Below are 27,142 nucleotides of genomic sequence, written 5' to 3'. Positions count from 1 at the left end.
CTCAGATCCTGTGTTGCAGTGGCTGTGGCATAGGCCAGCAGCTCCGATGCAACCCCTAGCCTGGGAACCCCCATATGCTGCGAGTGCAGCCCTAAAAAGACCAAAAAAACAACAACAAAAAAAGAAAAAGCTGGTGATGTCCCCCTACCCTCCGCTACCCTATGGCTACCAGGGGTGGTGCACCCTCAGGCCTGGAGCAAGAGGCCTCTTTATACATCCAGCATGGCCAAAACCAAGCTCTTGATTCCCGGTCTGGTTCTGCTTGCCTCCGGGCAGCCCCCGGGGGTATCCTCCCTCCCTCGCCCTGTGCCCCGTCTGTTCTCAGGTCCATCTGTCAATCCAAAAGCCTACATCTAGAGCCCACTGGTGCCTTTCTGTCTACCTGGAGGCTGGCCCATACTGGCCCCCTCCCTGCTGTCCTTGTCCCTGCTCTACCACCTCCAAGCTGTTCAGGTCATCCCCTGGTTAGACCCTTTCCAAGGCTCTGATCACCCTCAAGTCTGCGCCCCTATTCCAGCTCGCAAGGCCCCTCACAGTCCGGTCTTTGCTGACCTCTCCACACGGGCAGAAATGTTTCTCAGCACATCTCAACCTCTAGGCCTTTGTTCCTGCTGTTCCCTCTGCCAGGAACACCCTTTCTCCCTGCTCCCACCCTTCAAACCTATCCTGCTGGCCCGTACAACCTCTGTGCTTGTCCTTCAGGTCTCAGCTTAGATGTCTCACCTCCCCTGTCCCCCTCAGGGCTAGTCTATGCCTCCATGTGCCTGTAGCCCTTCATGTCCCAAGTAACACAGTCCCCAGTGTGATCGGGGCCTGTTTCCCTGTCAGGCTCTCTACCAGCTTATGGGGGCAAGCTTCCTGGGGGAAAGAAGGGGGTGAGAACAGGCCACCTTCAAAGCCCTGTAAAGAACCTGAACTTGCCCTGAGGGTGATAGGGAGTTACTGGGAGCTTTTGAGCAAGGAACTGGCACAACTCAGTGTTCTCTGGCATATGATTCTCTTTCCTGCCCCAAACGGACTTCCCAACACCAAACTGGTCCCAACTGCAAGTGATCTTCATGTAAGCATCAGCAGCCAGGAACTTAGTCTGACGGAGGAAGGGCATATGTGGGACCAGAGTTGGGAGGAGGGGGTAGTGAGGACAGAGGAAGAAACAGTGACATGTATGAAGATTCAGACGTCTCAAGGGAACAGTGCATTGATCTTCAAAGAAACAAATGTGCGCCCCCACTCAAAAACCTCTGGCTGCTTTTCACCTGTTATAGCCTGAGTGGGTAGACCTCTTCTTTTCTCTGTGAAAACAGCCTGAGTGATGCACCAGTCCAGACACCCTCCCCCATCCTGTTCTCCTGTGTTCTGGTAGGTGCTCTGAGAGCTGTGCTGAGAAACCCCAGAAGTTAGTCTCTCCTAGCAGGAGACGGAGGAAAGAGGCCAGCCAGGCCACAAAGGGGTGAAGCACTAGGGCTGAAGCTTGCATCTCACGTCCAAAGGTCAGGGCTCTGGCCCTGTTGGACTCTGCTCTGTTTTGTACAAGGGCCAAGACTGGATAGCATGGACAAAGGGACCTCCACCAGCCTTCCTCAGATGCCTCTGGGGACTGCAATCTGTTCTAGGCTAGATCCCCTGATGCCTTAGGATTCCTTCCACATGGGTCTCTGTCTTCAGAGTCCAGACACCTAATGGTCAGAGAAGACAACATCTGTGCAGAACTAAGCCCAGCTTCGGGGTCTAAACGCCCTGCTTTCACATCCAGCAGCCACCATTCTCACACTCTCTTAGTCTTTCACTCACTCACCAAACATCCTCTGACTCCAGGTTCTGCCCAGTCCTGGTGTGGGAGACGCAGAGTGTGATCAGGCTTATTTCCACGCTCAGAGAGCTCCTTAGAGAGGAAAACACCGACACCAACAGTGCTAGCCTAGAGTGGGCTATGCTGTAATGGACACAGATGGGCCAGGCCCAGAGAAGGCAGGGAAGACCTCCTGGAGGAGGAGGGTCCCCTGGAGAGCTTGAGGTATGAGCTGCAACTGCCATGAAGGAGGGGGAAAGAGGGAGAAGTCTGTGCAAAGGCCCCCTAGACAGAAAGCAGGAGTCCCGGAAGGGCTGCTGCTTTAAGGGACGTGACCATCCATCAGCCTGGTTTGGGTTACAGTCTCTTAGCAGGGGGCCAGGAGGCTGCCCTGCTGGGACCTGACCACCCCTAGGGTTGGCCTCCAGCCCAGAAGGTCCAGGCCCTGCCTCAGAGCTCCTCCTGGGCCTTCCTGCCCTTCTGCTTCTGCTGCCACTGTCGGATCTTGGTGGGAAGTGTCTCTGCCCAGAACTGCATTCGGGCCTTCCTCAGCTTCTGGCTGACCTGTGGCACCGGGCTGATTTCCAGATATTGCTCCGAATGGTTGAACGGTGGCCAAAAAGGTAGCCCCTTGCCATTGGGGTCCCTGAGTGGGAGGAATGAGTAAAGACCAAGGCCTCCCGCTCCCCAGAAGGCAGATCTGGGAAGTCTAGGCCCAAAACCAGGCGTGCCTGCTTACTCACTCACCCTGTCCGGGCAAAGTGGGTCCACTGGGCCATCATGGTGAGGCTTAGCTTCTTCTCCTCCTCTGTGGCATCTGGAAAGGCTGTGGGAGGGACAGACTTGGGTCAGGGTCAGGTGGGTCCTGAAGGAGATGCAAAGGTCCACTGTGCTGACCTGAGACCTCCATTGCTGCAAGCCCTGCCCTAGCCTGGTGCAGCCTGGCAGCCTAAGGGTCGCCTGTGTGTCCATCCTCACCCAGCATGGAGCTCTCGTCCGTGAGGAAAGGACCCCCAAACACGAAGGGCATCTCAGCCCCATGGTCAGCCTGCACCCAGGCCGGCTTGATCTTCGCAAAGGAACTAGGTCGATGCTGGAACTCGTAGAAAAAGACGGAGGCCCCAGCAGCTGTGGAGAGAGGGCTGGATGAGAGTCAGGCACCCACAGTCTGATCAGGTCCTATCTTTGGTAAGATGGGCTCATCATAACCACTACCAGTAATGACGACAAAATGATAATTAGCAAACATTTACAGAGTGCTTGCAAGGTGCTGAATACCATTCTTTTTTTTTTTTTTTTTTTTTTTTTGGTTTTTAGGGCCACAGCCATGGCATATGGAGGTTCCCAGGCTAGGGGTCGAATCGGAGCCGTAGCTGCCAGCCACAGCCACAGCCACAGCCACAGCAGATCTGAGCTGTGTCTGCGACCTACACCACAGCTCACAGTAACGCTGGATCCTTAACCCACTGAGTGAGGCCAGGGATCAAACCTGCAGCCTCATGGTTCCTAGTTGGATTTGTTTCCGCTGTGCCATGTCGGAACTCCCTGAGCACCATTCTATGTGCTTCATGTGTCATCGTTCATTTCATCCTCGTAACAACCTATGGATTAGATTATTATCTATTATCATCATCATTTTACAAATGAGGAAACAGGCCAGAAGGCTTAAGTATCTTGCCACAGGTCACAGAGACAGGACCCTGGAGCTGTTCCAGACCTGTGTTAGTGATTAGCCACCAGGCTTGAAGGAAGGAATACTTTTCTCCCTGGACACGGCTAAAAGCCAAAGAAATCACTCATGAATCAAACGAATCCTGAGATTGGTACCGGGCCCTGCAGGGTGAACTCCGACAAGTCTCTGCCCCTCTCTGAGCTTTGGTTTTCTCCTCTGCGAAGCTCCCTGCCTGAGTCACCTCTCCCTGCCCTGACACTGCAGCCCAGAGAGGAAGTGGGGTGTGGGGGTAGCAGTGAAGTGTGCGGCCATGTCGCCTGTGATAACCCAGCTCCTGGGCCCAAGTGGGAAAGGTGGGGCAGGTACACAGGGATGGGCTTACCATGGAGGTTTCTAGAAAACTCCAACACAGGAAAGTGCATGATGACATCACCCATCAATTCCTGGAAGGCTTCTCGTTTGGCTTGTCCATCTGAGCGCCTGCCCAGGTATTCATCTATGATGGTGGGAATCACCTCAGCAGGCGCATCCTAGGGCAAGAGGCCCGCTCAGGTCCCACAGTCATGGCAGACCCTCCCAAGAAGCTCCACACCCTCCTACTTGGCCTCTTTCATGTCCTGGGGCTCATGTACCAGGGGTCAGCTATCTCCCCTGGGGGTTCTGGACGGTGTCTGGGTGGGATAAGGTCAGATCTGGGGTTAAATGATTGCTCTGCAATCACGGCTTGGCTGTGTGATCTCAGACAGGTTGCTTCCTCCCTGGGAGGCTGTTTGGCAGCCTAAGTGAAGCATGGGGTTCAGGCCTGGAGCAGGTTCTCAGTTGAAGTCCACCAAGAAGTTAGTGAATTAAATCATGGGGACTCCCCACTCCAGAGAGCAGTGATGAGGTTGTGTGAATGAGGAGGGCTCTGGGAGTTTCAAGGAAGGGAAATGCACATAGATTGAGCACCTCCTGGATACCAGCTCCCTGGCAGACTCTTTCGAATGCACCATCCAGTGTTCTTACAACAGCTCGCACGGCTGGGCTTATCATCCTCATTTACAGATGGAGAAATGGGCTCAGAGGGGTTAGGATAACTGGACAGGTAGCCAGGGCTGGGATTTCATCCCAGATTCCAGCTGGTTTCACATGTGACAGTGCAATCTTGACAGCTGAAGCTCGGGGATTGGACAGCTGGTCCAAGTTCTGCCTCTGCCCTTTACCCACCATGAGACCTCGAGCCTCAGTTTCTGCATCTGTAAAATGAGGATAAGGAAAGTCTCTACTTCACAGGGCTGCGGTGAGGATCGAAGGAGGTGCATGCCTGTCCCTGGGCTCAGCACAGGTCCTGGCAGAGGTCATGTGCTCCTTAAGGGGCAGTCTATGACACAAATGACAATGATGATGCTCTTCCTTTGAGAACCACATTGACTCATGCCAAGGAGATTCCTGGGTGGAACTAAGATTCAGCAGATGGACCACGGGGCTTGGTGGTTGGTAGGTAGGTAGCTGTGGGTGTTGGAGAGACTGGGCTGGGTAAAGCCCCCACTGGACAATCCCTTCCTGTCTTTTGTCTCACCGGTCCGCCCACGAAGGGCTTCAGGGGGGCCAGCATGTCCTCCAGATTTATCTGATCCATCTGATCCGGGATACCCCAGCCCTGCAGGAACACAAAGGCCCTCTCAGCACAGCCTGATCACTGCCCATGCTCCCCTACCCCACCCTCTCACCCAGCTCCCAGCAATAAGCAGGCCAATGTTCACAGCCCTGTGCTCACGAGCTCATTACGGAGCTAAATGCAGCCAGACCCTCTAGCCTGCAGACCCAAAAAGACAAATTTTGAATTGAGAAGAGAAGAAAAAGCACCAAATACAAGAGGCAAGTGGTGAAAAGCAACCCCAGAGTATGCTCAACATTTTCACATGATAACATCAGGCCCCCCAGGTGCTGCAACAGGGGCTACATGGAAAGTCAATATGTTGCATTTAAAGTCAAATGTTCCTTTTATGTGTTACAGTTTTTTTTTTCTTTCTTTCTTTTCTAGGGCCACACCTGCAGGCTAGGGGTCCAATTGGAGCTACAGCTGCTGGCCTCCACCACAGCCACAGAAACATCAGATCTGAGCCTCGCCAGCCACCTGGATGCTAACGCACTGAGCAGGGCCAGGGATCAAACCCGCATCCTCATGAATGCTAGTCAGATTCGTTTCCACAGAGCCACATTGGGAATTCCCGAAGGGGAACTCTTATATATTACAGTTTTAAGGGCACAGTTCCTGGGTTCAAATCCTAGGTCTACCACTTACCAGGTGCATAATTTAGGCCAGTTACTTCAGCCCTTTGTGTCTCAGTTCCTTAATCTGTAAAAGGGGAGTGACAACATCCTACCTTATAAAATTGCTGTGAGGACTGAGTTAGCACACATATAGGCCCTGACATAGAGTAAGCATGATGCAGATGTTAAAATTACTGAAGTTAATTTTATGGCTTGCAGGCTTTTTGTTAATCTTCGTAAGAACAGCAACAGAAAGTTCACGGATGAATAAACGCAAAGAGTGTAGAGCTAAAAGGAAATGCTGATCTTCGTTGGGAATTAAAGGCCTAAACTAAAGGCCACAGAAGTTAAAGTAGCAAAACTTTTTAAAAAATGATGGTCCACAAGATCAATACACAAAAAATCAATTGTGTTTTGGAGTTCCCGTTGTGGCTCAGCGGTAATGAACACAACTAATATCCATGAGGATGCAGATTTGATTCCCAGCCTCGCTGAGTGGGTTAAGGATCCAGCATTGCCGTGAGCTGTGGTGGAGGTCACAGACATGGCTCAGATCCCACGTTGCTGTGGCTGTGGTGTAGACTGGCAGCTGTAGCTCTGATTTGCCCCCTCGCCTGGGAACGTCCATGCGCCGCAGTGTGGCCCTTAAAATATAAAAAGAGAAAAAGACAAAAAAAAAATTGGAGGAGCAATTTCAGAAAGTGTTACATGCCAATGGCGACCCACATGAGGTTTTCAGAAGGCCTATGAGTTACTTTCCATGGCTAAAGCTTTCATGTGGATATTTAGTAAACATCTGGTTGGCTGAGAAATTTACAATTATGCTCATATGGTGAACAAGGAGGGTGGAAGGAATGCCTGTACCAGTGCTGAGCTGAGCAGCACCCTGAACCACCCAATTTCTGAGAAGTATCTTTGGCTACAAAGTGCCGGGCACAGCACTCCACACCCAGCGGGTTTGCTCTTTTATTTACAAGCTGACAGTGTGGGGGTGTAGGAGAAAATGTCCCGATAAAAATGTAGAAAGGAGAGACCCCGGCATGATGACTAAGCAAAACCTGGCCAACTACCCCTAACCACCCCTCCCCACACATCTGCTTCTGTAAACTTGCCAGTTCTCACTCTGGTCCGCCAAGCATGGACCCGGAAGAACTAGCACATAAAAGCCCTGTGAAATCCCTCTTCAGGGCTCAGACTCTGGAGAGCGATCTCCTCTGAGCCCGCCGGCAATAAACCCGAGTTCTCCAACTCTCTGAGTGCCCGCTTGGTTTCTCACTGGTAAAAGAGCTGATACACTGCAGCCACAGAGCTGCTGGATCTGGTACACTAAAGCCACAGGACTGTCGCTAGAGCTGGTACACTACAGCCACAGGGCTGTCGCCAGAGCTGATACGCTACGGCGCAGGGCTGCTGGGCAGCTGCCATAACAGGGGCAAGGCTGCCTACCTGACTCAGGGCACTGGTTCCCCTGAATACTCCTCTGCCATCACACACCGAGACACACACACACACACACACACACACATGGCCTGGAAACTCCTACAAACGGCATCCTACAAACTTCATGTCAAAATTGCAAGAGCCTCTCATCCAGCAAGCACCCAAATGCGTCCCCTGGGGATTCATTCCAAAGGAATAAGCCAGGGCAAAAGCTGTGGACATGAAGATGTTCACTGCAGCATTAGCTTCAGAGAGAAAAACAAGAAGCTGCCCAAGGGCAGCAAAGAAGGAACATTATGATGGGACTCTTTCTTAGTGGAAGAGTTTGCAGTTGTGAAATCAATGACTGTGAAGAAGGGTAGAAAATCAAGAATGATGTGACAAGATGCTGGGAAAGAAAGCATCATGGTGTCACTATGTGTGGGGAGGTCTGTGCACGGAAACGCCTGGAAGGTACTTGGGCCATGATGTCCCCCAGTGGGCTTGATATTGTCTGAAACCCAAGAGTCAAGCTAACTAGTCTCAGAGGTGTATAAAGCAGAACCAAGCAAGGCAGGAATATGCCGTGGATCAGCACTGTTCAGAAAGGGCAAACATCTGGTTCCCAAGAAGGAAACATTTGCTTTGGGGCAATGAAGCAGGGCAACCCGGTGCAAGTCCCTCAAACCTCTCAGCCTCAGCTTTCTCACCTATCAAACAGAAGTGCTCAGCTCACAGGCTGTGGTGATGATGCTGGGGTGGGAGACAAGTGTCTGGGGCAGGGCTGTGAAGGGTACACTTACCCTGGGGATGAGCCAGCCGAACTCGTGATTGTTGACACCCAGGAGGAAGGGCACAGAGTGGAACTGCTTCTCCCTCAGGAGCTCCTTGGGGGTCTTGGGAAAGAAGGTCCCATCGACGGTGTAGGAAGCTATAGTTTTCTGCAGGAGAAACAAGGCAGAGAGCCTCTCGGTCAGGGCCACGCCTCAAAAGATGGGCCTCTAGGAGTCACCTGGCTGCATGCCTGAGCCCTGAGGCAGAGAGAGGGGATGACGCCACCAGGATCGGGGGAGTCAGGAGAACAGGCAAGAGGTGCTTCCAAACAGTCCTCTTCCCTGGAGGACGCGGCCTGCCCTCGGGGCCAGGGTGGTCCTCCCTTCATGTCCCCTGCACCCACTCCATGATGGCTGCCTCAAACCTCAGCCCAGACTGGTGATCGCCCCTCTGCTCCCCCAGGACCGGACCCCCTCAGTGCCCCTGCGTACCACCAAGCCCCAAGGGGTGGGCATACCAACTTCTTGTCAAGGAGTATCTCCTCAACTGCCTTCTGCCGAAGGCACTGCAACATCTCAGCCGAGGAGGTGGAGGGGCAGGCCAGGGAGTCCGCGAAGCTCTGGGAACAGACAGGAGCATTTAGCCTCTCTCTCATCCGGCCACACCCCACTTCCAGCCCTCAGCCTCCTGGAGAGCAGGGATGTATGTGTGTGTAGGAGAGCCGGGGTGATGATGTTAGAGATGGGACTTGAAGACTGGCCAGAGACCTGTCACCAACCTGGAGAAGCTGTCCTTGCTCATCAGCTCGGGCAGTCCCCAGGCACCCTGTGTGTCCCCCATTACATCAGATTGTCTGTGTGTGTGTCTGAGTCCCCTGCACCCTCTGAGAAGAGTGTCATTATCTAGTCAACTCTCTTCCCAGAGCCAGAAGGGTCAGTAAGGTTTTTGGAGCATGTAAGGAAATGAGATCGCATTTAGATGGGGAGGGCTTCCAGCCTGCACTCCTCTGGCAGGGGGGAGATGGTGGTTAGTACCGAGGCTGGAGCAGGCCCAGGTAGTCAGGAGAAGTGAGGCTGGAGGCAGGGGGCCCTCAGATCACGTTGTACCTGGTTGGCACTGGTGGTTTGCTCTGAATTCCCACTGGTGGTGTGCTTCCTTCAGCCTAGGGGCACCCTCTCTGCCAAGGAGCTCACGACTGGTATCATCTCTGTCTCTGTCTGGGACTTCAGGGTGAGCACAGGGTGGGGTGTGGCTGGTACAGAGCGGGTAAGAGAATGAAAGAAATGCTGACCTGAGCCAGGGGCCAGGGGTTAGAATCCAGCAACCCCGGAAGGGTGATGACTCCACTCTCTGCTATAGCTCTATGGAACAGCCCTGCAGCCAGCGGGGACAGGACCTGGGTGCAGTGCAGAGGACAGATGGCTGTCACGGGAGGGACAGAAGATCTGGAAGGTCTGGGACCACAGGAGACACCATTGCCAGCCCCCTGTGTGACTCACCAGAGCAGAGACGATGCTTGCACCAGCAGAGCTACCAAAGACGGTGACAGAGTTGAAGTCACCCCCAAAGGGGCTGATGTTCTCTTGCACCCAGCGGAGAGCAGCCACTGCATCAAGGAAGCCCCAGTTGCCAGGCGCGTGCTTGTCCCCAGTGCTGGCGGGCGGGTGGGGTAGTAGTTAGGGCAAGCCAGCTCCCCTGAGAGATTTTCCTCAGCCTCTGCAGGTTTGCTCTGAATCAGTCCCTAAGATGCCAGACTCTGCCTGGTCCCCAAATCTGGTCTGGCCATGAGCCACACTTGCCATCCATATGCCCAGCACGTGGCTTGCTGGGGCCTGGCCAGGCACCCTGCCAGCTCTGGCTGTTAAGCGGCTGCTAGAGCTTATTGCTCCTTGACCCCCCACACCCTGCTGGCCCCCGACCAGGAGCCAATACCTCTGCCCAATGAACCAAGTCCATTGTAAAATTCTGGTTTTGGCTGAGCCCCTCCTCCCAGGGTGGAGCCTCAGGGAACACTCTTCTCTGCCCCAGACTCCCTGCTTGCCTGGGGGAGGTACCTTCGAACTTTGCACCCTCACCATAGATCCCCAAGCCAACTCCTCTCCTGAGCTGGCCCTGCTTCAGTACAAAGGACGCCCTATGCCAGGTCTGCCACCTCACCTGAAGAAGCCAAGGAGCCCCAGGCGGTACTGGACTGTCACCACTACCACATCCCCATAGGCGGCCAGGGCAGATCCGTCGTGGGAGGTGGCGGCACCAACCACCAAAGAGCCTCCATGGAACCACACCATGACCTGCAGAGATAGCCAAGGGTCAGTGACCCCAGCCACACACACCCCTGCTCAGGGTGTTCCCGGGACCCTTAGAGCAGTTTTGGAGCAGGGACGAGGAGGGGGTGCAGGCCACGTAGAGCTGGCTGGGTGGACAGAACCCTCTGGGCTGCGCACCGGCCTCCCGGCCCCCGTCGTGGCCTCAGCTGGGCTGTAGATGTTGAGGACCAGGCAGTCCTCTGAAACTGGGAAGATCTGGTGCTTTCCATCCAGCACAAATCTGGCGTTGTTCATCCTCTCCAGATCCTGCGGGCACCTGTGGCCAAGGAGGAGCCCGAGGACCAGTGTGTCAGCCCCACGTGCCCTGGGAGTTGGACCCCTGCCACCTGCCCACTTGCCCACCTCCCCTGGGGCTACTCACATTGCAGGGGCTGTGCTGGCATCCCGCACACCCTCCCAGGACTGCGCTGGGCGTGGGGCTGAGAACCGGCCAGGCCCCAGGGGTGGCTGGGCAAACGGGATGCCCAGGAAGACATTCACAAGGCGGTCAGTGCCCTTCACGCCCACCTGCCGGCCTCGCACGCGGCCCAGGGTGGTGTCGACTTCAGGTTGAGTGGCCTCTCGCCCTGAGGGCGGGACAGAGGGGTTGGGGTGAGTCTGCAGCCTCCATGAAAGGATAGGGTAGCCGATGGACTCCCTAAATGTCGGCTCTCTGAGCACCTACTCTGCCAGGCCCTGTTCTGAGCACTTCGCTGAACTTCCCCAGCCTGCCTGTGAGGTAAGTCTCGCAATTAACCCCACTTCCTCCTCCCTACCTTGGCATCACTACCTCTCTCCTCCAGGCCAGACTAGCCCGAGTGAAGGAACCAAGCTCTCCTTGGTCCCACAGAACTGTGGGGTGAGGGTAGGAGATGGGCTTGGGCCTTGGGCCAGCCACTCACACTCTCTAAACCTCAGATTATTCATCTGCTGAAGAAGATGTAACAAATACATCTTTTTATTTTCTCTATTCTTACATTTTGACATTAGGAAGCTTGCTAACCCTGGACGGCCTGCCCTCCCAGGGCTAGCCTGTTCTCAGAAATGGTCAACAGCTCACTGGAAAGTGTGGCCTTCAAATGCAAACCAATCAACTCAGAGCCCCTGCACCAGGGCACCTCTTCTGAGGGCCCTTGATACTCCTGGCCACTAGCTACCTGCCCTAATCACCCCACGGTTAGACATCTAAGGACAGCCCCATGCCCAGAGCCCGCTGAAGTCATTCCAACTAGACCATCTAAACCTCCTTGGCCTGCCTTACCCGTTTCTTCTCCAGCAAACAATAGAAACTCTCATCCACATTTCCCCTTCATGCCTTCTGCTTCTGGAGGAACTCCAGCTTCCCTGAGCAGCCCTGCAGGCTATGACGTGCCCCCTGTTTCTGGCAATGGGGAGCAGACTTTTCCTTTCATGACAGTCATTTCTATGGCCATATCTTACTGATTAAGGCAAATCCTAGGTCCCCTTAAAATATGACAATCCAGTCCCTGGGCAGGGCTGCTCTGGAGATCCACATGACAGCGAGGGCAGAGTTCCTGCCCAGAGAAGACGCATGACCCTGGCATTCCTCCCCATGGAGGGCTTCCTCCCTGAGCAGGCTGCCCAGCCCTCCCTTCCCTCACTCGTGCTTCCTCCCTCTGAGTCCTCCCACCACCCAGAAGATCCCACTTCTGCAGGTCCTGCAGGTGTGTCTTACCAGTGACTGCAGCAGAGAGGGCCACAAGCACACAGGCCACCCAGACCAAGAGCCTGGACGCAGTTCTTACCACTGTCTCCATGCTCCTCTCTTACAACTGACTATGGGCAGAAGTGGCAGCACGTAGAATCAGCTCCCTGACCTTCGGGACATCCAATCTCTAAAGGGCTGTTAGCAAAAGCTCAGCGGACCGCCCCGCCTGGCTGGTGGCCAACTCTAAGAACCAGCATCTAGTGCCCAGGCTGGGGGAGGAGGAGGGCGGGCCTGGGAGCGCACCCGCCCTGCAGGGGCCTGAGTGATAAGACAGACTCTGGCAACAGAAGGAGCTCTGCAGCCCCAGGTTCAAGTTTCTCCTCTTCTGACTCTAAGACTTCCGTGAGACCTTGCACACTCATTGCGAGACACACACATCACCTACACGAGGGCCATGACCCCAGTGCCATTCCTGCTCCGCGTGAGCCAACAGGCCTAGGGTTGGGCTGGTATCTGGTCCTGCCTGCCAGGGAGCGCCTGAGCCCTGATGTGGGATGGAAGGAACTGAAGTTGATGCTCTTTTTTTTTTCAATTGAAGTTAAAGTCACATATTATAAAATTAACCATTGTAAAGTATACAATTCAGTGGAATTTAATGTATTTGCAATTTTGTGCAACTACCACATCTAGTTATAAAAACTCTTTCATTAACCTCGCCCTGTACCTATTAATTAGTCACTCTCTATTCCCACCCCTGCCCCTTACCTCCCAAGCCACTACCCACATCCCCCAATAACCATTAATCTGCTTTCTGCCTCTGTGGATTTACCTATTCTGGATATATCACATGAAAGCAATCATGTGATATATGCTCTTTTGTGTCTGGCTTCTTTCCCTGGGCATCATGTTTTTGAGGTTCATCCAAGTTGTAGCACAGATCAGTATTGTGTTCCTCTTTATGACTGAGTAATATTTCAGTGTATGGCTGAATGATAATTTGCTTATCCTTTCGTTCACTAATGGATATTTGGGTCGTTTCTCCCTTTTGATTGTTATAAATAATACTGCTATAAACACATGAGTACAAATTTCTATGAGGACCTATATGGTCATTTCTCTCAGCTGCATGGCTAGGAAGGAAACTGCCAGTCACACGGTAATTTTATGTTTAATGCTTTGAAAAACAAGCAAACCTTTTCCTACAGTGGTAGGAGGAGGCTCTTACAGAGCCTCGGCACCTTGTGCCTGAGCAGCCCTGCCATGGGACCCCAGGACTGAAGATACCCAGGGCGTATGTTGGGGCGACCATTGCATAAACCCACTCTTTTGGAGGATCTTCAAATGACAGGGAAGAAGCAGGGTACTACCCTCAACTGGCCCTGAGGCCAGGGTCAGAACAGTGCAACAGGGCATAAAGACACTTTCTGGAGCAATAGAGGCATTTTAAAACTTGATGTGATGGTGGTTGTATGTCTCATACATTTATCCAAATTTATCAAATGTACACCTAAATCAGTGAATTTAACTGTAAGTAAATTATTCCACAATAAAGCTGTTAAAACAAGAATTAGTCCTGGGAACTCACATTTGGGAATTACATTGTGCACATGCAGGACTGAAAAACACACAGAGGCATGTTATGTCATAAATGCTTTCAGTATGTAGGAGGGAAGCATTGTGCAGCCAAGTGGTGAAAAGTTCAAGGTTATACTTTTCTGCCATCTGGTGGCCAGAGTGGGCAATGCCAGAATGTCTATCCTTCAAGCACAACTTCTGGAAGTTGTACAGTTAGGCTTAGGCACAGTGGGCAGAAGGCAGGGGACATTCCTCCTAAGAAATCTAGTGTCCTAGTGTCCAGAGTGTCAGAGGTAGGGAGTCCTGGGACTACAAGAAAAGGGATACAGTCTCTTAATGACAAAAGAGAGAGTGCTTTGGCGGAACAAAAAGGCAGAATGGACATAATTTGGTAACTTTGCATGTTGAGATAAAATATGAGAGGGTTTTATATGGGTGAGAGGGTGAGGAAAGGAATAACCATTTAGGGAAAACAATGGGGTAAGCGGGAAAACTACTCATACGGATGCCCATGGTGGGCTGGGGATGTTCAGCAGAGGTGGTGGGGGTCGGGGGTAGGGGGTTAGCGAGGCGAATTCCAAAAGGCAAGAGATCTCCCTGGATGAAGAGGCCCATGGGAGCCAGGGAACAAGAGTCTCTTCTCCTAGATATGCCTGGATCTTCTGACCCCTCAGTCCTACTTCCAGGAAACATCCCACAGATAAACATTTCATGCATGTGCTATGGGCATGTGAAGTCTGGGCCCTACAATGTCTGCAGAACCACTGAGAATAAAAACAAACATCAGGAAGCAGATGACCAGGAGGAACCCACCTGGTTCTCCTGGCCACTGTGCAGCTGGTCCAAGCTCCAGGGGCCTATGGACAGGCCCAGTCCTGCTTCCTACAAAAAAATGGGGTCAGTCACCTCTGTGGGACACTAATAAGTGAATGAGTATGTTGTTTAAATGTCAATGAGAGATGACACTTAATCTAGGAGGACAATGGGTGGGGACGAGGATTTACGCTCTTAGCCCTTTGTAGCCTCAGGGGCTGAGATCTCTGTGTCCAGTTTTCCTATTGGCCGTTTCCGGAGAGAGAGCTTGCTGGGCTTGCTGAGAGCCAGGTAGGGGCAGCTCTCCAAAGCACCTTCCTTCAGAGGGAGATGAGAGAGTGTGGGCAGGGAGTGAAGGTGAGGAAGGGAGGATATGCCTGGGGCCCAGTGGGGTGCAGGGAAAGGCAAATCTCCATTGGGGATTGTTCATCCAGCTTCAGGGGGGATTTACTGAGAGTGCCTAACAAGAGAGGACCCATGGTGGGCTTGGCAACTAACATCACACAGTACGTTCTTAAATGTTTTCTAGATGGATGGGAGGATGGAAGAATGAATGAATGAATGAATGAATGGCTATGGCTCCTCACTAGTGCGTGTGGGTACATCCAACAGACCCCCACCTGCACTCAAGCCCACCCCTCTCCCGTCCCCCTCCGCACCCCACCCTCCCAACCACGGGGAGCTGCAGTTCTGTGTACTCCCCCTTGGCCTCCATTAGCTCCCGCACCTTCTGGGGCAGAATCTCTGTCCAGAACTGGAGTCTGCGGGCCTTCGGGGCCCGGCCCACAGTAGGCTGCACATTCAGCTGCATGTATTGCTCCTCCTGGTTGAATATGGGCCAGCGCAGTAGACCCTCACCATTGGGGTTCCTAGAGACATGCCCTCCGGAGGGGGAGCGTGAGGGTCACTCTGAACCCCTACTGAGCCCAGACCCGAGCACTCTGACCGGAATTGGGCAAGGCAATCAATCAGGGCTTGGGGAATGAGAGGGGAGGTTTTCCACAATTAGGAAAGAAACTACCTTCCACTAGAGCGCCACCTCTACCACGGAGTCTGGCAGTCTTTGTCCCTTCCTAACAGAGGGAGGCTCTGCCCATAATAGCACTGCCGGCGCCAGGGACCCCAGCCATCCAGGTCACCCAGAGATAGAATAAGCGCCCAGCATCCATAAGGTCCCTTTCTGTCCAGGAAGGTCCTAGACCTGGGCAGAGGGCTGCCATGCAGTTGAGGACATGTATGTTAATGAGGTCACTATAGACAAGGGGAGCCCTCCCTGATGGCTTTAACTGCGGAGGTTAAAGTAGGGGTGTAACATGTCACCCATTTCGAGCAAAGTTGGCCCAGTACTTCCTCATCTTCCTGCTCAGCAGCTCCTCCTCCCCAGTGATTCTGATTATAGAGCAAGAGGCCGGCGTCCAGGTCAGGGCAGCTCCAGCCCAGCACATGGGTTGTTCCCCCAGCACGCTCATCAGCACAGGTAGAGCTTCTCCTTGGCTCTCTGCCTGCTCCCCAGGCCCCCTCCTTGCCCAGACCCCATACATCCCCTCGGCCTCTGGCTGCCCAGACACTAGGCTCGTCCCTGGCCCCGAAGGCTCCCTTCTTCCAACACTAGAAGGGCATTTAAGAAACAAATATGGCTTTGAAAACCCACCTCTGCAGCCATGCCGCACACCCTCTTCTATACACATCTCTCCCGGGGGTAGAGGCAGAGGGAGCACAGGCCGCAGTCGGAAGAGTCCATGACTCCAATTCGACCTCAGTCTTTCTAGCTGTCAGATCTTGAACACCTGATCCCATCCCTCTCTGAGCCTGCATCCTCACTGCACAGTGAGGACAATCACCCCGACTCAGGGCCCGAGCCAGCATCTGGTCCCCCAGCCTGGAAATGAGGAGCCTCTGAGGGACCCAGCCCCGGAAGACTCACTGTGGCTGCCCCAGATGGAGGCTCCAAAGACAAAAGGCACCTCTTCCCCATGGTCTGACCTCAGGTAGCTCAGCTTGATGTCCTTGAAGAAGCTGGGCTGATGCTGGAACTCACAGAAGTAGACAGGGGCCCAGGAACCTGGGGAGGTGGGATAGACTGGCCGTGACTCAGGAGCCCCTCACCTGGAACTTTCTCGGATCACCCATGCTGACAACCCAGGGATGTCCAAAGCTGGCTGGACTCAGGACCGTGGGGCTGAGGGAGGCCCAGGCTGGAGCAGGGCAGTGGGGAGGGCCCAGGTTCAACTCATGGCCTTGGAACTTCCTAGGGTGTGGTCTTAAGCAAGTCCCTGAAGGTCACTGAATCTGTTTCCTCATCCATAAAATGGGGTAAATGCCTGTCTCTTAGACTAGCCACAAGGATTTACCGAGATGAAGGATATCAGGTGGCTGGCACCTGGGGTCCAATAAATAGACGTGGGCTGGGATCTGGACACCAGAAGACCTCACCTGGCACCTGAAGCCCTGAGCAGCACCCCCAGCCAGTGTGGCCTTATTTACAGGTGTACTCATGCTGAAACTTTGCTACTTGGAGAGCAGAGATTGCAAAGACATAGTCCCCCAATGGGGGGACTCATAGAACTGGGTGTGAAGGGCCTGGGGGACCTCACTGTCCTCTATGTACTCCTCCATCAACAAGTCACCAAATTCAGGAGGCATCATCTGCCCCTGGTGGATCAGGAAGAGTAAGGGTAGTCAGGCTGGCAGGGCAGGGAGGCAGCAGGGACTGGGTTGGACGATGGATCCCAGGATGGGTTAGGGAATCTGGGTGACGCTGCATGGTTAGGGTATCTGTGAGATGGGTCTCCCATGCCTTGAGACAGAAGAGGAGCCCCTCCCCACGGGGTCAGGTCCCTAGGAGCCATCACTGCTGATGTTTCCTGCAAAACATCCTTCACGGTCTCTGTCCAACCTGCCTGGGTGTCTGAATTGCTCACGCTCTGGGTAGTGAGGGAGAATCGGGCTGGAGGTAGGATGGGCCTGGAGCCATGAAACCCCCCACCCCCCACCCCTCCAATGGGCTCCCTAGCGCCTGGAGGTTTGGGAGTGGGCCCCACGGAGGGGATGATCCAACAGTACTCCTCAGTGGTGATACCAATGATGCTGGGGATGGGGCGAAAGTCTTCAGAGGCCACCAGCTTCTGGGGGTGCCTGGGCAGGAAGATCCTATGCACTAGGCTGGAGATGATCTTGAAGGGCTAAGGGACATTCAAGGTCAGGTTACAGACATTTTCTGATACCACAGACATCTTCCATCCCTTCCTGGCTCACCCCAGGATGCTTACACCCACCCCAGGAGGACCCACACCTGCCTGAGCACGGCCTGGCCTCGATTTCCCATCCAGGGAGTGAAGACACCAAGGTGCAGCCACAGAGTAACTTGTCTGGGGAGCATGAGGGGCTCCAGGCTTGCCTGCCCCATACCTACTGGTCCCCCTCCTCCATACCCACGTCCATTCACAACCTTGGTGATGACCAGAATCTCCTCTTCACTCTTGCCCCGCAGGTGTACACCGGGGCCTCTGAGTCAACCTCTAGTCAAACAGGTTAGCCACTATCTGTCAAGAGACCAGGCAGGGGCTGGCTCATCCTTCCAGGAAGAGGGAAGGGGTGTGCCCAATGCCCTGCTGGAGGTAGGTGTACCCCAAATCTCAGAGTATCGTAATGGATTCTTGCGGTTCTGAAATTGTTCCAACTTCCCTGATGGTCAGAGGTCCCTGTCAAGGAGGCCATCTCACCTGCCTAGATGGTCCTGCCCATGGAGGGGGACCCCCAGGGCAGCAGTGTTATGGGCCACAGAATACACCTGGCTTCCGCACTGGCACAGGTCTGCGAATTCTGACCCCTGAACAATCCTGATAGGCAGCCGTTCCCAAGGTGGGAAGGGATGGCAGGGGAGTCCCTGTTATCCCCATTTAACAGACAGAGTAATGGAGGCTGAGAGGCAAGAGATGGGACAGCAGGTCTGGGCTTCCCACAGTCAAGGGCGCTCACTATGGAGATCACGCCAGGTGAGCTGGAGATGAAGCCAGGCACCACAGCCACACCACTCTCTGTGACGGCACCCTGGAAGAAGCCTTGGGCCATGGGGGACACAACATGTGATGACACACTTAGGCCACCCACAGACTGGCCAAAGACGGCGACAGGGCCGGGGTCGCCTCCAAAGTAGGCGATATTCTGCTGGACCCAGCGTAGCGCAGCCACTTGATCCAGGTAGCCTCAGTTGCCAGGTGCATGCTTATTGCCAGTGCTGAGAGGTGGCAGGGATGGGGGTCATGGGACTGTCCTGGCTCCTTCAGCCCACGTTGCTCAGCCCAGCCCAGGTCTCACCTGAAGAAGCCCAGCACGCCCAGGCAGTACTGGATAACAACCACCATCACGTCCTCCAAGGCCGCCAGTCCACAACCATCACAATGGAAGCCATGCCAATCACAAGCCCACCACCACGGATCCACACCATCACCTGGGGAATCCAAGGCACAATACCATGTGGCTTCCACCCACCCCAAACCCCACCAGGGCTGCTACCCAGACTAAGCACCACTTTGGCTCTGTCCACCTAACCACATGGACAGAACTCCAGCAAGACATGATAGCATCTTCATGGCCTGGGCTGAAGGCAACCCAAGTTCTGTCAGGAAAACTGGGCTTCCCACACTTTAAGGCCTGTCCCACATACCAGAGCCTGGCTCCATTTCTCCCAGAAGCCCCCTGAGGTGGAAAGAAAAGGGGTGTCTCTCTAATCACAGCATGTGCACATTAATTAAAAGGCCCTCCATTCTCACTGACCCAACAGATAATCCATGGCTGGGGTCTCTGGCCACCTCAAAGTGGAGCCCTCAGGTACCTGAGTGGGTCCTGGGTGTGAGCTGGTTGGGTGGGTTCTGAGTCTTTCCCAGGGCCACAGTTTCTGATCTCTGGGAGAAGCCAGGTTTCTGTGACCCTGTGCCCAGGGGTCAGCCACCCACACTGGGTAAGAAGCCTTTCCTTGGATCTGAGAGCAAGAGGCTTCTTGACAGGGTCCACACCGCACTGGGGCTGCGGCTGCTCTTGTCCTTTTTAATCTTCTTACAGAAGAAATGTTCTCCTACCCCTCAGCCAGCTATGGTCTGGCACTCCCAGGCAGGCCGGAAGCCTTGTGGGTATGGGCAGTGTGTAGATGTTGACGTGCAGCAGTCTTCAGACATGGAGGTGGAAGGCAGGGTCCTATTCATTAGTTTCTGAGACACTGAATCCATGCCAGCGACGTCCTGGAGACACCTGGTGGTCACGGCAGGCAGTTAGTCCTGGGACTGTGCCATGGCCATGACCAGATCCTGGGCCCACTTCCCCCAATATCCCACTCACACAAGACCCTTCTCTAAAGCCCCTTCTGCACCAAGTTACAAGCCACAGGTTCTGGAGAAGCTGGGATGGAGCCTAGTCTTCCAGGGAGGCCTCAAGCTTATGTGGGCTTTGGATACCAATCCTCCTGAGGCTGAGAAATCTTGACTTTTTTTCAGGGCGGGGATCCACACCTACAGCATATGGAAGTTCCTGGGCTTGGGGTCGAACTGGAGCTGCAGCTGAAGCCTATGCCACAGCCACAGCAACACCAGACGCAAACCGCATCTACAACCTACACCACAGCTCATGGCAACACCGTATCCTTAACCAGTCACTGGGTGAGGCCAGGGATTGAACCTGCATCCTCATGGATTCTAGTTGGGTTCTTAATCCACTGAGCCATAACAGGAACTCCTGAGGAATATTTTTTGTTTGTTTGTTTGTCTTTTTAGGGCCACACCAGTGGCAAATGGAGGTTCCCAGGCTAGGGGTCAAATCAGAGCTACAGCTGCCGGCCTACAACACAACCACAGCAACGTTGGATCCGAGCCGCATCTGCCACCTACACCACAGCTCACAGCAACGCCGGATCTTTTAACCCAGTGAGCAAGGCCAGGGGTTGAATCTACCTCCTCATGGGTACTAGCCGGGTTCATTACCACTGAGCCATGATGGGAACCCTATAAGAAGTCTTGACTCCTGTGGGTGTCTATGTGAATCACTGGTTGCATGTGTTGACACTCACCACCACATCACTATACTCTGACAGGCCTGGAACAGGGGAGTAGCCCATACACCTGTTGCTACAATGAATGGATGTTAATTTCTCAGAGAAGGACAGTGGGTGGTCCCTCACCTCAAGGCAGACTCTCAGAAAACCCCATCACTCCCACAGAGTTTCCAGTTGCAAGAACATATACATGGCTCTTGGTAAATGGCACCTGGCCCTGCCGCTTGGCACAGTAACTGTGGAGGGCTGTCCTCCACTCCTCAGGGATCCACAGCTCTGCTGCTTGAGTCAGAAGCTCCTACAAAGTTCAAACTCCTGCCACCAACACCTCCTCTGGTGTCAGAGATCACTTGGCATAACAAGAACCTAGGGAGATGTGTGTCCCTGCTTATCCCTTCAGCATGTGGACCTAATGCTCTTTGAGGGCTGAGCCCTCAGCCTGAGAAAGGTACCTCACTCTTTCAAGCATACTCATTGGAAAAATGCATGTGGGAATCCACCAAACTCAGAGGAAAAGCTAGCTGTGGGGATTTAGATGAAATGATAACTACAGCCTGGCCCAGAGCTCTGAGCATCCTCTATCCCAAAGCCTGGAGTTCCCTGCTTACTTGTCTGGGTGGGAGGTTCCATCCTTTACACCACTCCAAGATTCTGGGGGCTCTGGGGGCACAAATTGCAGTGGCCCTAGAGGTGGCTTGGCAAAGGGAATTCCCAGGGAGGTGTGGACCACCACAGCAGCGTTCTTCACCTGGGTGAGGCTCCCGGAAGCTGTCCTGTGCGTGTGGTCTGGATGGGGCTGGTAGAGTACTGGCCTGTGGGCAGAGAGAGGGATGTCAGGGGTGGGTCTTCCCAGTCAGCTGCCCTCCCTGACTGTTGATGCAGCCACCTCTTCCCTGTCCTCAGCTCAGCTCAAGGGACACTACCAACACTTGCTTTATACATTTCCTGCCTGTAACTCTGCCCCCCACAATGCTTCACTGAATCTGGCCCCAGCCTTTTCCGCCATGCTCAGTGAAGCTCCTTGGGGTTTGGCACCGTGGTTTAGCCCCAGGAGCTTCAAACAAATGGTCACAGAACTTGATGGGGTGAGAGTGTCCTTTCCACTCACTGTATGGAACTGTGGGAATCAGATACGCAGGCCACGGCCGTGACCCAAGCTGCTGCAGTGACCATGCTGGCTCCTTAACCCACTGAGCCACAAGAGAATTTCTGATATTCTTAATAGAGAATGTCTACAAATGAATAAGAAATATGCCAGCTGCACATATTTGTGAAAGAATATGTTCAGAGAGAATAACAAATACAAATAAATGGCTCTTACACAAATGAGGAGATGTTCACCTCACTCATGCTAAGAGAAATGCATGTTGAAATCTGACTGTGGAGTTCCCGTCGTGGCTCAGTGGTTAACGAACCCGACTAGCATCCATGAGGATGTAGGTTCAATCCCTGCCCTCGCTCAGTGGGTTAAAGATCTGGCATTGCCGTGAGCTGTGCTGTAGGTCACAGGCATGGCTCGGATCCTCCATTGCTGTGGCTGTGACCTAGGCCAGCAGCTACAGCTCCAATTGGACACCCTATAGACTAGGAACCTCCATATGTCATGGGTGTGGCCCTAAAAAGACCAAAAAAAAAAAAATCTGACTGTGATGTCAACAGCTTGTTTTGTCACAAAAAGCAAGGTAATCAGACATTGTTTTCTACTGGAGGGCCACTGCGCCACACATGAAATAGTCTTGCCCCCAAATAAAACAAAGCAAAATCTAAAATCTGAATCTAATCAAGCCTCTAGAATATAAATACAAGTTTACAGGGGACAGAGAAAGAGTTAAAAGAAACCATAGGGATGTAATCAGTAAACCTCAAACTCTGGGAACATTTCCAGAACAAACAAAGAGCATTTCTTTCTTTCGTTTCTTTTTGGGCCACATCCCCAGCATGTGGACGTTCCCAGGGCAGGGATCGAACCAGCGCCACAGCAGCAACCTGAGATGCTCCAGTGGCAACACCAGATCCTCAATGCAACGTGCCACAGGGGAACTCCCAAACTGGTTTCTTCTACACAGCAACAAAATTCCAAGGAATATAAAAGAGAAGCAGAGGAGGAATCTGAAAGTGGAAAGAGACTCATGAAGGTAGATAATAACAAACATAAAGATGTGGAAAAAGTGAAATCTCCAAACATTGCTGTGGGAAGGGAAAATGGTGCAGGTGCTTTGAAAACACAGAGAGTTGTTCAAAAGGTTTAACACAGAGTTACCACAGGATCCAGCAATTCCACTTCTAGGTATAAATCCAAGAGAGGTAAAAATATATGTCCACACAAAAATTTGTACACAAATGTTCATAGCAGGATTATTCATAATAGCCAAAACGTGGCAACAATCCAAGTCCATCAACTGATAAATGGATTGAAAAAAATGCATCTTCACACAATGGAATATTATTCAGCAATAAAAAGAAGTCGCAAACGTGCTATGACATGGATGAACCTTAAAGCTAAGCTAAGTGAAAGACATCACAAAGGATCACCTTGGACTGCATTTATATGAAATGTCCAAAACTGACATTTCATAGAGAGAAAACAACCAACCTGCTGAAGTTTGGGGAAAGGGGACTTGATGTGGCAAACTCTGTGAATATACTAGAAACCACTTTGAATGGGTAAAAGGTATGCTACGTGAATTATATCTCAAATCTATTTATTAAAAAAGAAGCATATCTACCAGTTTTTCAAGTATGACCCTCATTTAAATCTTTCTTAAAAAATCGTAAATACCATGATCATATAAAATAAAAATATTTGACTAGATGTTTGACTACATTAAGAGATTAGGAGAGATACACACCTCTCCTTTCAGTAGGACATGATAAAACATTTACAAGTGATATAATTCTGGGATTTGCTTCCAATAATGGGGAGAGGAGAGGTGATAATCCAGATAAAACAAAGCTGCCCAGGTTTTGATAATGCTGAAGGTAGATTATTGCGTTTGTTATATTACTCTCTCGACCTCAGGGAGCCCTGCTGTGCTGCGTGGCTTCGGGCAGTCCCGACCCTCTGGGAGCCTCAGGGTGCAGAGAGGTGTCCAGTCAGGCTCCCAGTTCCCCCGGTGTTGTCTCCACTGGCTCCCAGCTCCTCGGTGCCTTTCCTCCTGCAGGCTCAAGTTCTGCCGCTGCAAAATTGGGCAGATCTGAGCCTGGTTTCATTAGGAAAACAAGAAGAAGAAGAAGAAAAGTAAAGAAAGAGAAACAGCCTCAGTGAACTCTGCTACCCTACACCTATCAGATTGACATGGATCAACATGCTTGATGCCACGTGGTGTGGTTGAGACCAGATTCGACAGCTACTCACAGGCTCCAGAGGGCAACTGAGCAATGTCTTTCCAAGTCAAAAGGCCCCCCTTCTCCCCAGTAACCTACTGTCTATATAGTACGTTCTCCTGTGTAACATGCTATTGACACAGTTCCTTGTGGGACGTGACGCCTGCGCCTGTAATTCACTGCTGCCACTGACTTCTGAGGCTTGATGTTTATTACAGCAAAGAACAAAACCTGCTGAAATGTCCCTGATCAGAGGCTGGTTACATCATGGATGCTTCCTCTTTGAAGAGAAGCTCTTTGGTTAAACAGGAAAAAGAAGGTCTACCATGTGGGGGTGTGGAGAGGTCACCCCCTGTGTCAGGAAGTGGAAAAGTCAGGCATCGGAAAGGGAAAGAACTTGCGACGATTTAGGTTAAAACCAGGATGCCACACACACGTCCATTCTTGGGGAACTCCTGGGCAGGATGTGGAAAGCCCCGGAGACCTTGATTAGCTCTGTTGGATAAGCCAGGACTGGGTGGGACAGGAGAGGGTAAGATCCATCACCTGTGCTTATCAATTTTTTTTCTTTTTTTGATTTTTTAGAGCCAAACCCGTGTCATATGGAAGTTCCCAGGCTAGGGGTCGAATTGGAGCTGCAGCTGCCAGCCTACACCACAGCCACAGCAATGCAGGATCCAAGCTGTGTCTGCGACCTACACCACAGCTCACGGCAATGCCGGATCCCTGACCCAATGAGTGCGGCCAGGGATCGAACCCACATCCTCATGGATACTAGTAGGATTTGTTTCTACTGTGCCACAACAGGAACTCCAATTTTTTCTTTTCTTTTTTTTCTGAAAGTGGGTCCTATACAATGTAGCAACATTTTAGTTTTAATTAATTAATTAATTATTTGGCTTCACCCCAGCATGTGAAAGTCCGGGGGCCAGAGATTGAACCTGTGCCATAACAGTGACCTGAGCCACAGCAGGGACAATGCCAGATCCTCAACCCGCTGAGCTATGAGGGAACTTCCTATAGCAACATTTTTTTTTTCTGGCCCCACCTGTGGCATGTGGAAGCTCCTGGGCCGGGGACTGAACCCATACCACAGCAGCAACCCAAACTGCTGCAGTGATAACACCAGATCCCTAACCTGCTGTGCCACAAGAGAACTCCAGCAACGTTTTTTGTTTTTTCTTTCTAGGGCCACACCTGCAGCATATGGAAGTTCCCAGGCTAGGGGTGGAGTCAGCCAATGCCACAGCCACAGCAAAACCAGATCGGAGCCATGTCTGCGACCTACACCACAGCTCACCACAATGCCGGATCCTTAACCTACTTGCGAGGCCAGGAATCAAACCCGAATCCTCATGGATATTAGTCGGATTCATAACCTGCTGAGCCACAACAGGAACTCCTCCAGCAACATTTTTAAGAGGGTGTCAGCTAGGCCTAGCATTTTGTGATGCTGGAAGGTTCCAGTGACCTTCTAGAGCCTGGTCAGCAACCAGGAAGGGCAGAGAAGACCCAAGGGGGAGAGAACTGTGGACATTTTACTAGCAGATTCAAACTGGAAAGGGAGAGGAGAGTCAGATCAGGCAGAGCTTGTTTGGATTCGGGGATCGCACCCTTCAAGAGGAGACCCAGGAGCTACAGACACACCCAGGCACTGTGCCCACAAAGTCTAAGCTGATAAGGGATACCACAAAGGCCTGCTAAGGATGGCACAAAGAGCCAGCACCTTTGCCCTGGAGACCAAGACGTGCCTTCCCCAGGGAGGGTTGCACGGGGGTGGAAAGGATGGCGTTGTTCTCTCCCATAGGCTTTAGGACATAGCAGCTGGGAGTGGGGGCTTCGGTACCCTGAGTCAGTAACCTTGCCTGGGGCTCCTCTGGAGAGAGGTTCAGTGGGTGTCAGGACAACCCTCTGGCCTAACAGGGAACATTCAGAGCCAAATGATGGCCAGAGGTATTATTACTGTTATTACCCCCCCCCCCGGGGCAGTGCCAGCCCCACCACAAACCCTAGGGGGATAATGTCTCAAATTCTTCCCCAGCCCACCTAGGCAGGTACTGCTCTGAGCCCCTAGGGACCACTCATCGGTTGGTGTAGTGTGATCTGGGGCAGCCCTGACTCTCCCTCTGCCTCAGGGGCACATCTTAGGGTCACGATGTGTTGGGTCCGCACAGGGTGCTGTAGCTCCCTATTGGCTCCCACTTCCCTGACATCTGTCCTCCCGCAGCCTCAGGTCCTGTCTCTGCAGAATTTGGCGAGTCTTACCTGGGTTCCTGTCACCCTGCTTGGGAGCCTCATCCTATAGCTGGGGATTAAGAGAAGCAGAAGTCTGAGGAGGCGCTCAGTGGCACTCGAAGTCCATCCAGCTGCATGGTGAGCTTACAGGTCTTTTTCTTTTTTGCCCTACCATTGGGCACTCTGCTTTTCACCAAGTGGCTGCACAGGAACCCATCCAGCAGTCATTCAGGTCTAGAGGTTGGACTGGGCAGGGAGTGGTGAGTTTGGCAGGAGAGACGGACTGAACAGGCCAAGGCCAGTGGCAGGCAGGGGCTAGCACATTAGCTTCCCCTCTCCCCAGGTTCTTCTGGGCTTCTACACAATACCAAGAACCCTCACCTCATACCTGAGTTCACTGTCCTTACAGCCATGGGCCCGACAAGTGTGTCCAGGGGGTCGAGAGAGAGAGCAGACGGAACTGTGATTAGGGAAACCAGGAGAGCTTCCTTGAAGAGGTGCCCTGGTCAGGATTCCCACAGACAGAGAAATGGGAATGACCTTCGTTCAGAGCGAAGGGAACCAACTAAGTAAAGGCAGGGAAGAGTGGCTGCCCTTCTCTCCAAAAACTCCTTGCTTTCTGGGATCGATTTCCTGGCTCTGCCTTCATCCCCTTATTGTCCCAGTTCTGGGGGTCTCTGAGGACCCCCTCCCTGATCGGCAATGGCCTGCCTTTTGAATGCACACCTGCCTGTGGCACTCCTCTTAAGAACACCCTCAACCCCACCTCAGGTCTTTCCTTTTACCCACCTCCCGCCAAAATCGAGTTCAGGCATTAATCACTGGACAAATATTTAAAGAACACCAGCTGGCCCGCGCGCTGGGGACCAGGAGGGCACTCCCGGGCCCAAGGAGCAGTGGGGGCTGCAGGTGCGCCACCGGGAGGTTCCAAAACACAGTGAACCCTGCACGGACAGAGGCAATTCTGGGGAAGGGAGCGGTCGCCTAGTCTAAGGGGCGGGCTTCTCAGAGGAAGCGATGTCTGAAGAAACTTCTCGGTCAATCCCAGACGAACCCTAAGTGCCTCAGTCTCGGACTCCACGGTCTAGCACGCTACCCGCCCGCACGCGGGGCCGGGTCTGCGAGCCTTTGCTGGAGCGCTGCGCATTTCCCCGGGTCTGCGTGGAGAGCGCGCCTACAACACCGCTCCACTCTATCCCCAGGCGGAGTACCGGCAGCGCTGCGTGTCCCTCGCGTTACCCCGTCGCCACGCCACGCCCCCTTCCCGTTC

At 52.9% G+C, this 27,142-nt stretch overlaps 3 protein-coding genes across 20 annotated transcripts in view; 1 reads left to right on the top strand and 2 right to left on the bottom strand.

Moving 5' to 3' along the window:
* TK2 (thymidine kinase 2) overlaps positions 1-27,142 on the top strand; it is a 1,024,677-nt gene that overhangs the window by 612,107 nt on the left and 385,428 nt on the right. The window lies entirely within an intron of this gene.
* Positions 1,915-19,482, bottom strand: CES3 (carboxylesterase 3). 8 transcript variants are annotated; one of them, XM_084958456.1, is made up of 18 exons: positions 19,349-19,482; positions 18,588-18,720; positions 17,567-17,812; positions 17,350-17,452; positions 16,195-16,332; positions 14,271-14,339; positions 10,596-10,800; positions 10,352-10,490; positions 10,065-10,198; positions 9,407-9,560; positions 9,199-9,303; positions 8,425-8,526; positions 7,937-8,074; positions 5,020-5,100; positions 3,844-3,991; positions 2,768-2,917; positions 2,537-2,615; positions 1,915-2,435 (listed from the first exon to the last, which is right to left on the bottom strand). In XM_084958456.1, coding segments are annotated over exons 7-18 (1,428 nt in total). In that variant the 5' UTR covers positions 10,598-10,800; positions 14,271-14,339; positions 16,195-16,332; positions 17,350-17,452; positions 17,567-17,812; positions 18,588-18,720; positions 19,349-19,482; the 3' UTR covers positions 1,915-2,239.
* On the bottom strand, positions 19,218-27,125 carry LOC110260939 (cocaine esterase-like). Of its 11 annotated transcripts, none has more exons than XM_084960191.1 (5): positions 26,662-27,101; positions 26,261-26,332; positions 25,903-25,942; positions 20,922-21,125; positions 19,380-19,517 (listed from the first exon to the last, which is right to left on the bottom strand). In XM_084960191.1, the coding sequence occupies exons 1-5, from the start codon at positions 26,685-26,687 to the stop codon at positions 19,464-19,466; spliced, it is 396 nt and encodes a 131-aa protein (XP_084816317.1). In that variant the 5' UTR covers positions 26,688-27,101; the 3' UTR covers positions 19,380-19,463. The 11 variants fall into 11 exon arrangements, 3 of the variants coding, with proteins under 3 accessions (XP_084816318.1, XP_084816317.1, XP_084816319.1); XM_084960193.1 differs by having other exon boundaries at positions 19,392-19,517; positions 21,062-21,125; XR_014805808.1 differs by lacking the exons at positions 19,380-19,517; positions 20,922-21,125 and adding exons at positions 22,300-22,422; positions 23,163-23,513.

This window comes from Sus scrofa, chromosome 6, assembly GCF_054392235.1.
Source record: "Sus scrofa isolate SSC_HxYL_T2T_F1_AM1 chromosome 6, Sscrofa_HxYL_maternal_Yorkshire_Landrace_v2.0, whole genome shotgun sequence".
NCBI classification, from domain to species: domain Eukaryota; kingdom Metazoa; phylum Chordata; class Mammalia; order Artiodactyla; family Suidae; genus Sus; species Sus scrofa.
Note: the sequence above shows the minus strand (reverse complement) of the source record. Positions and strands in the feature narration are given on the sequence as shown.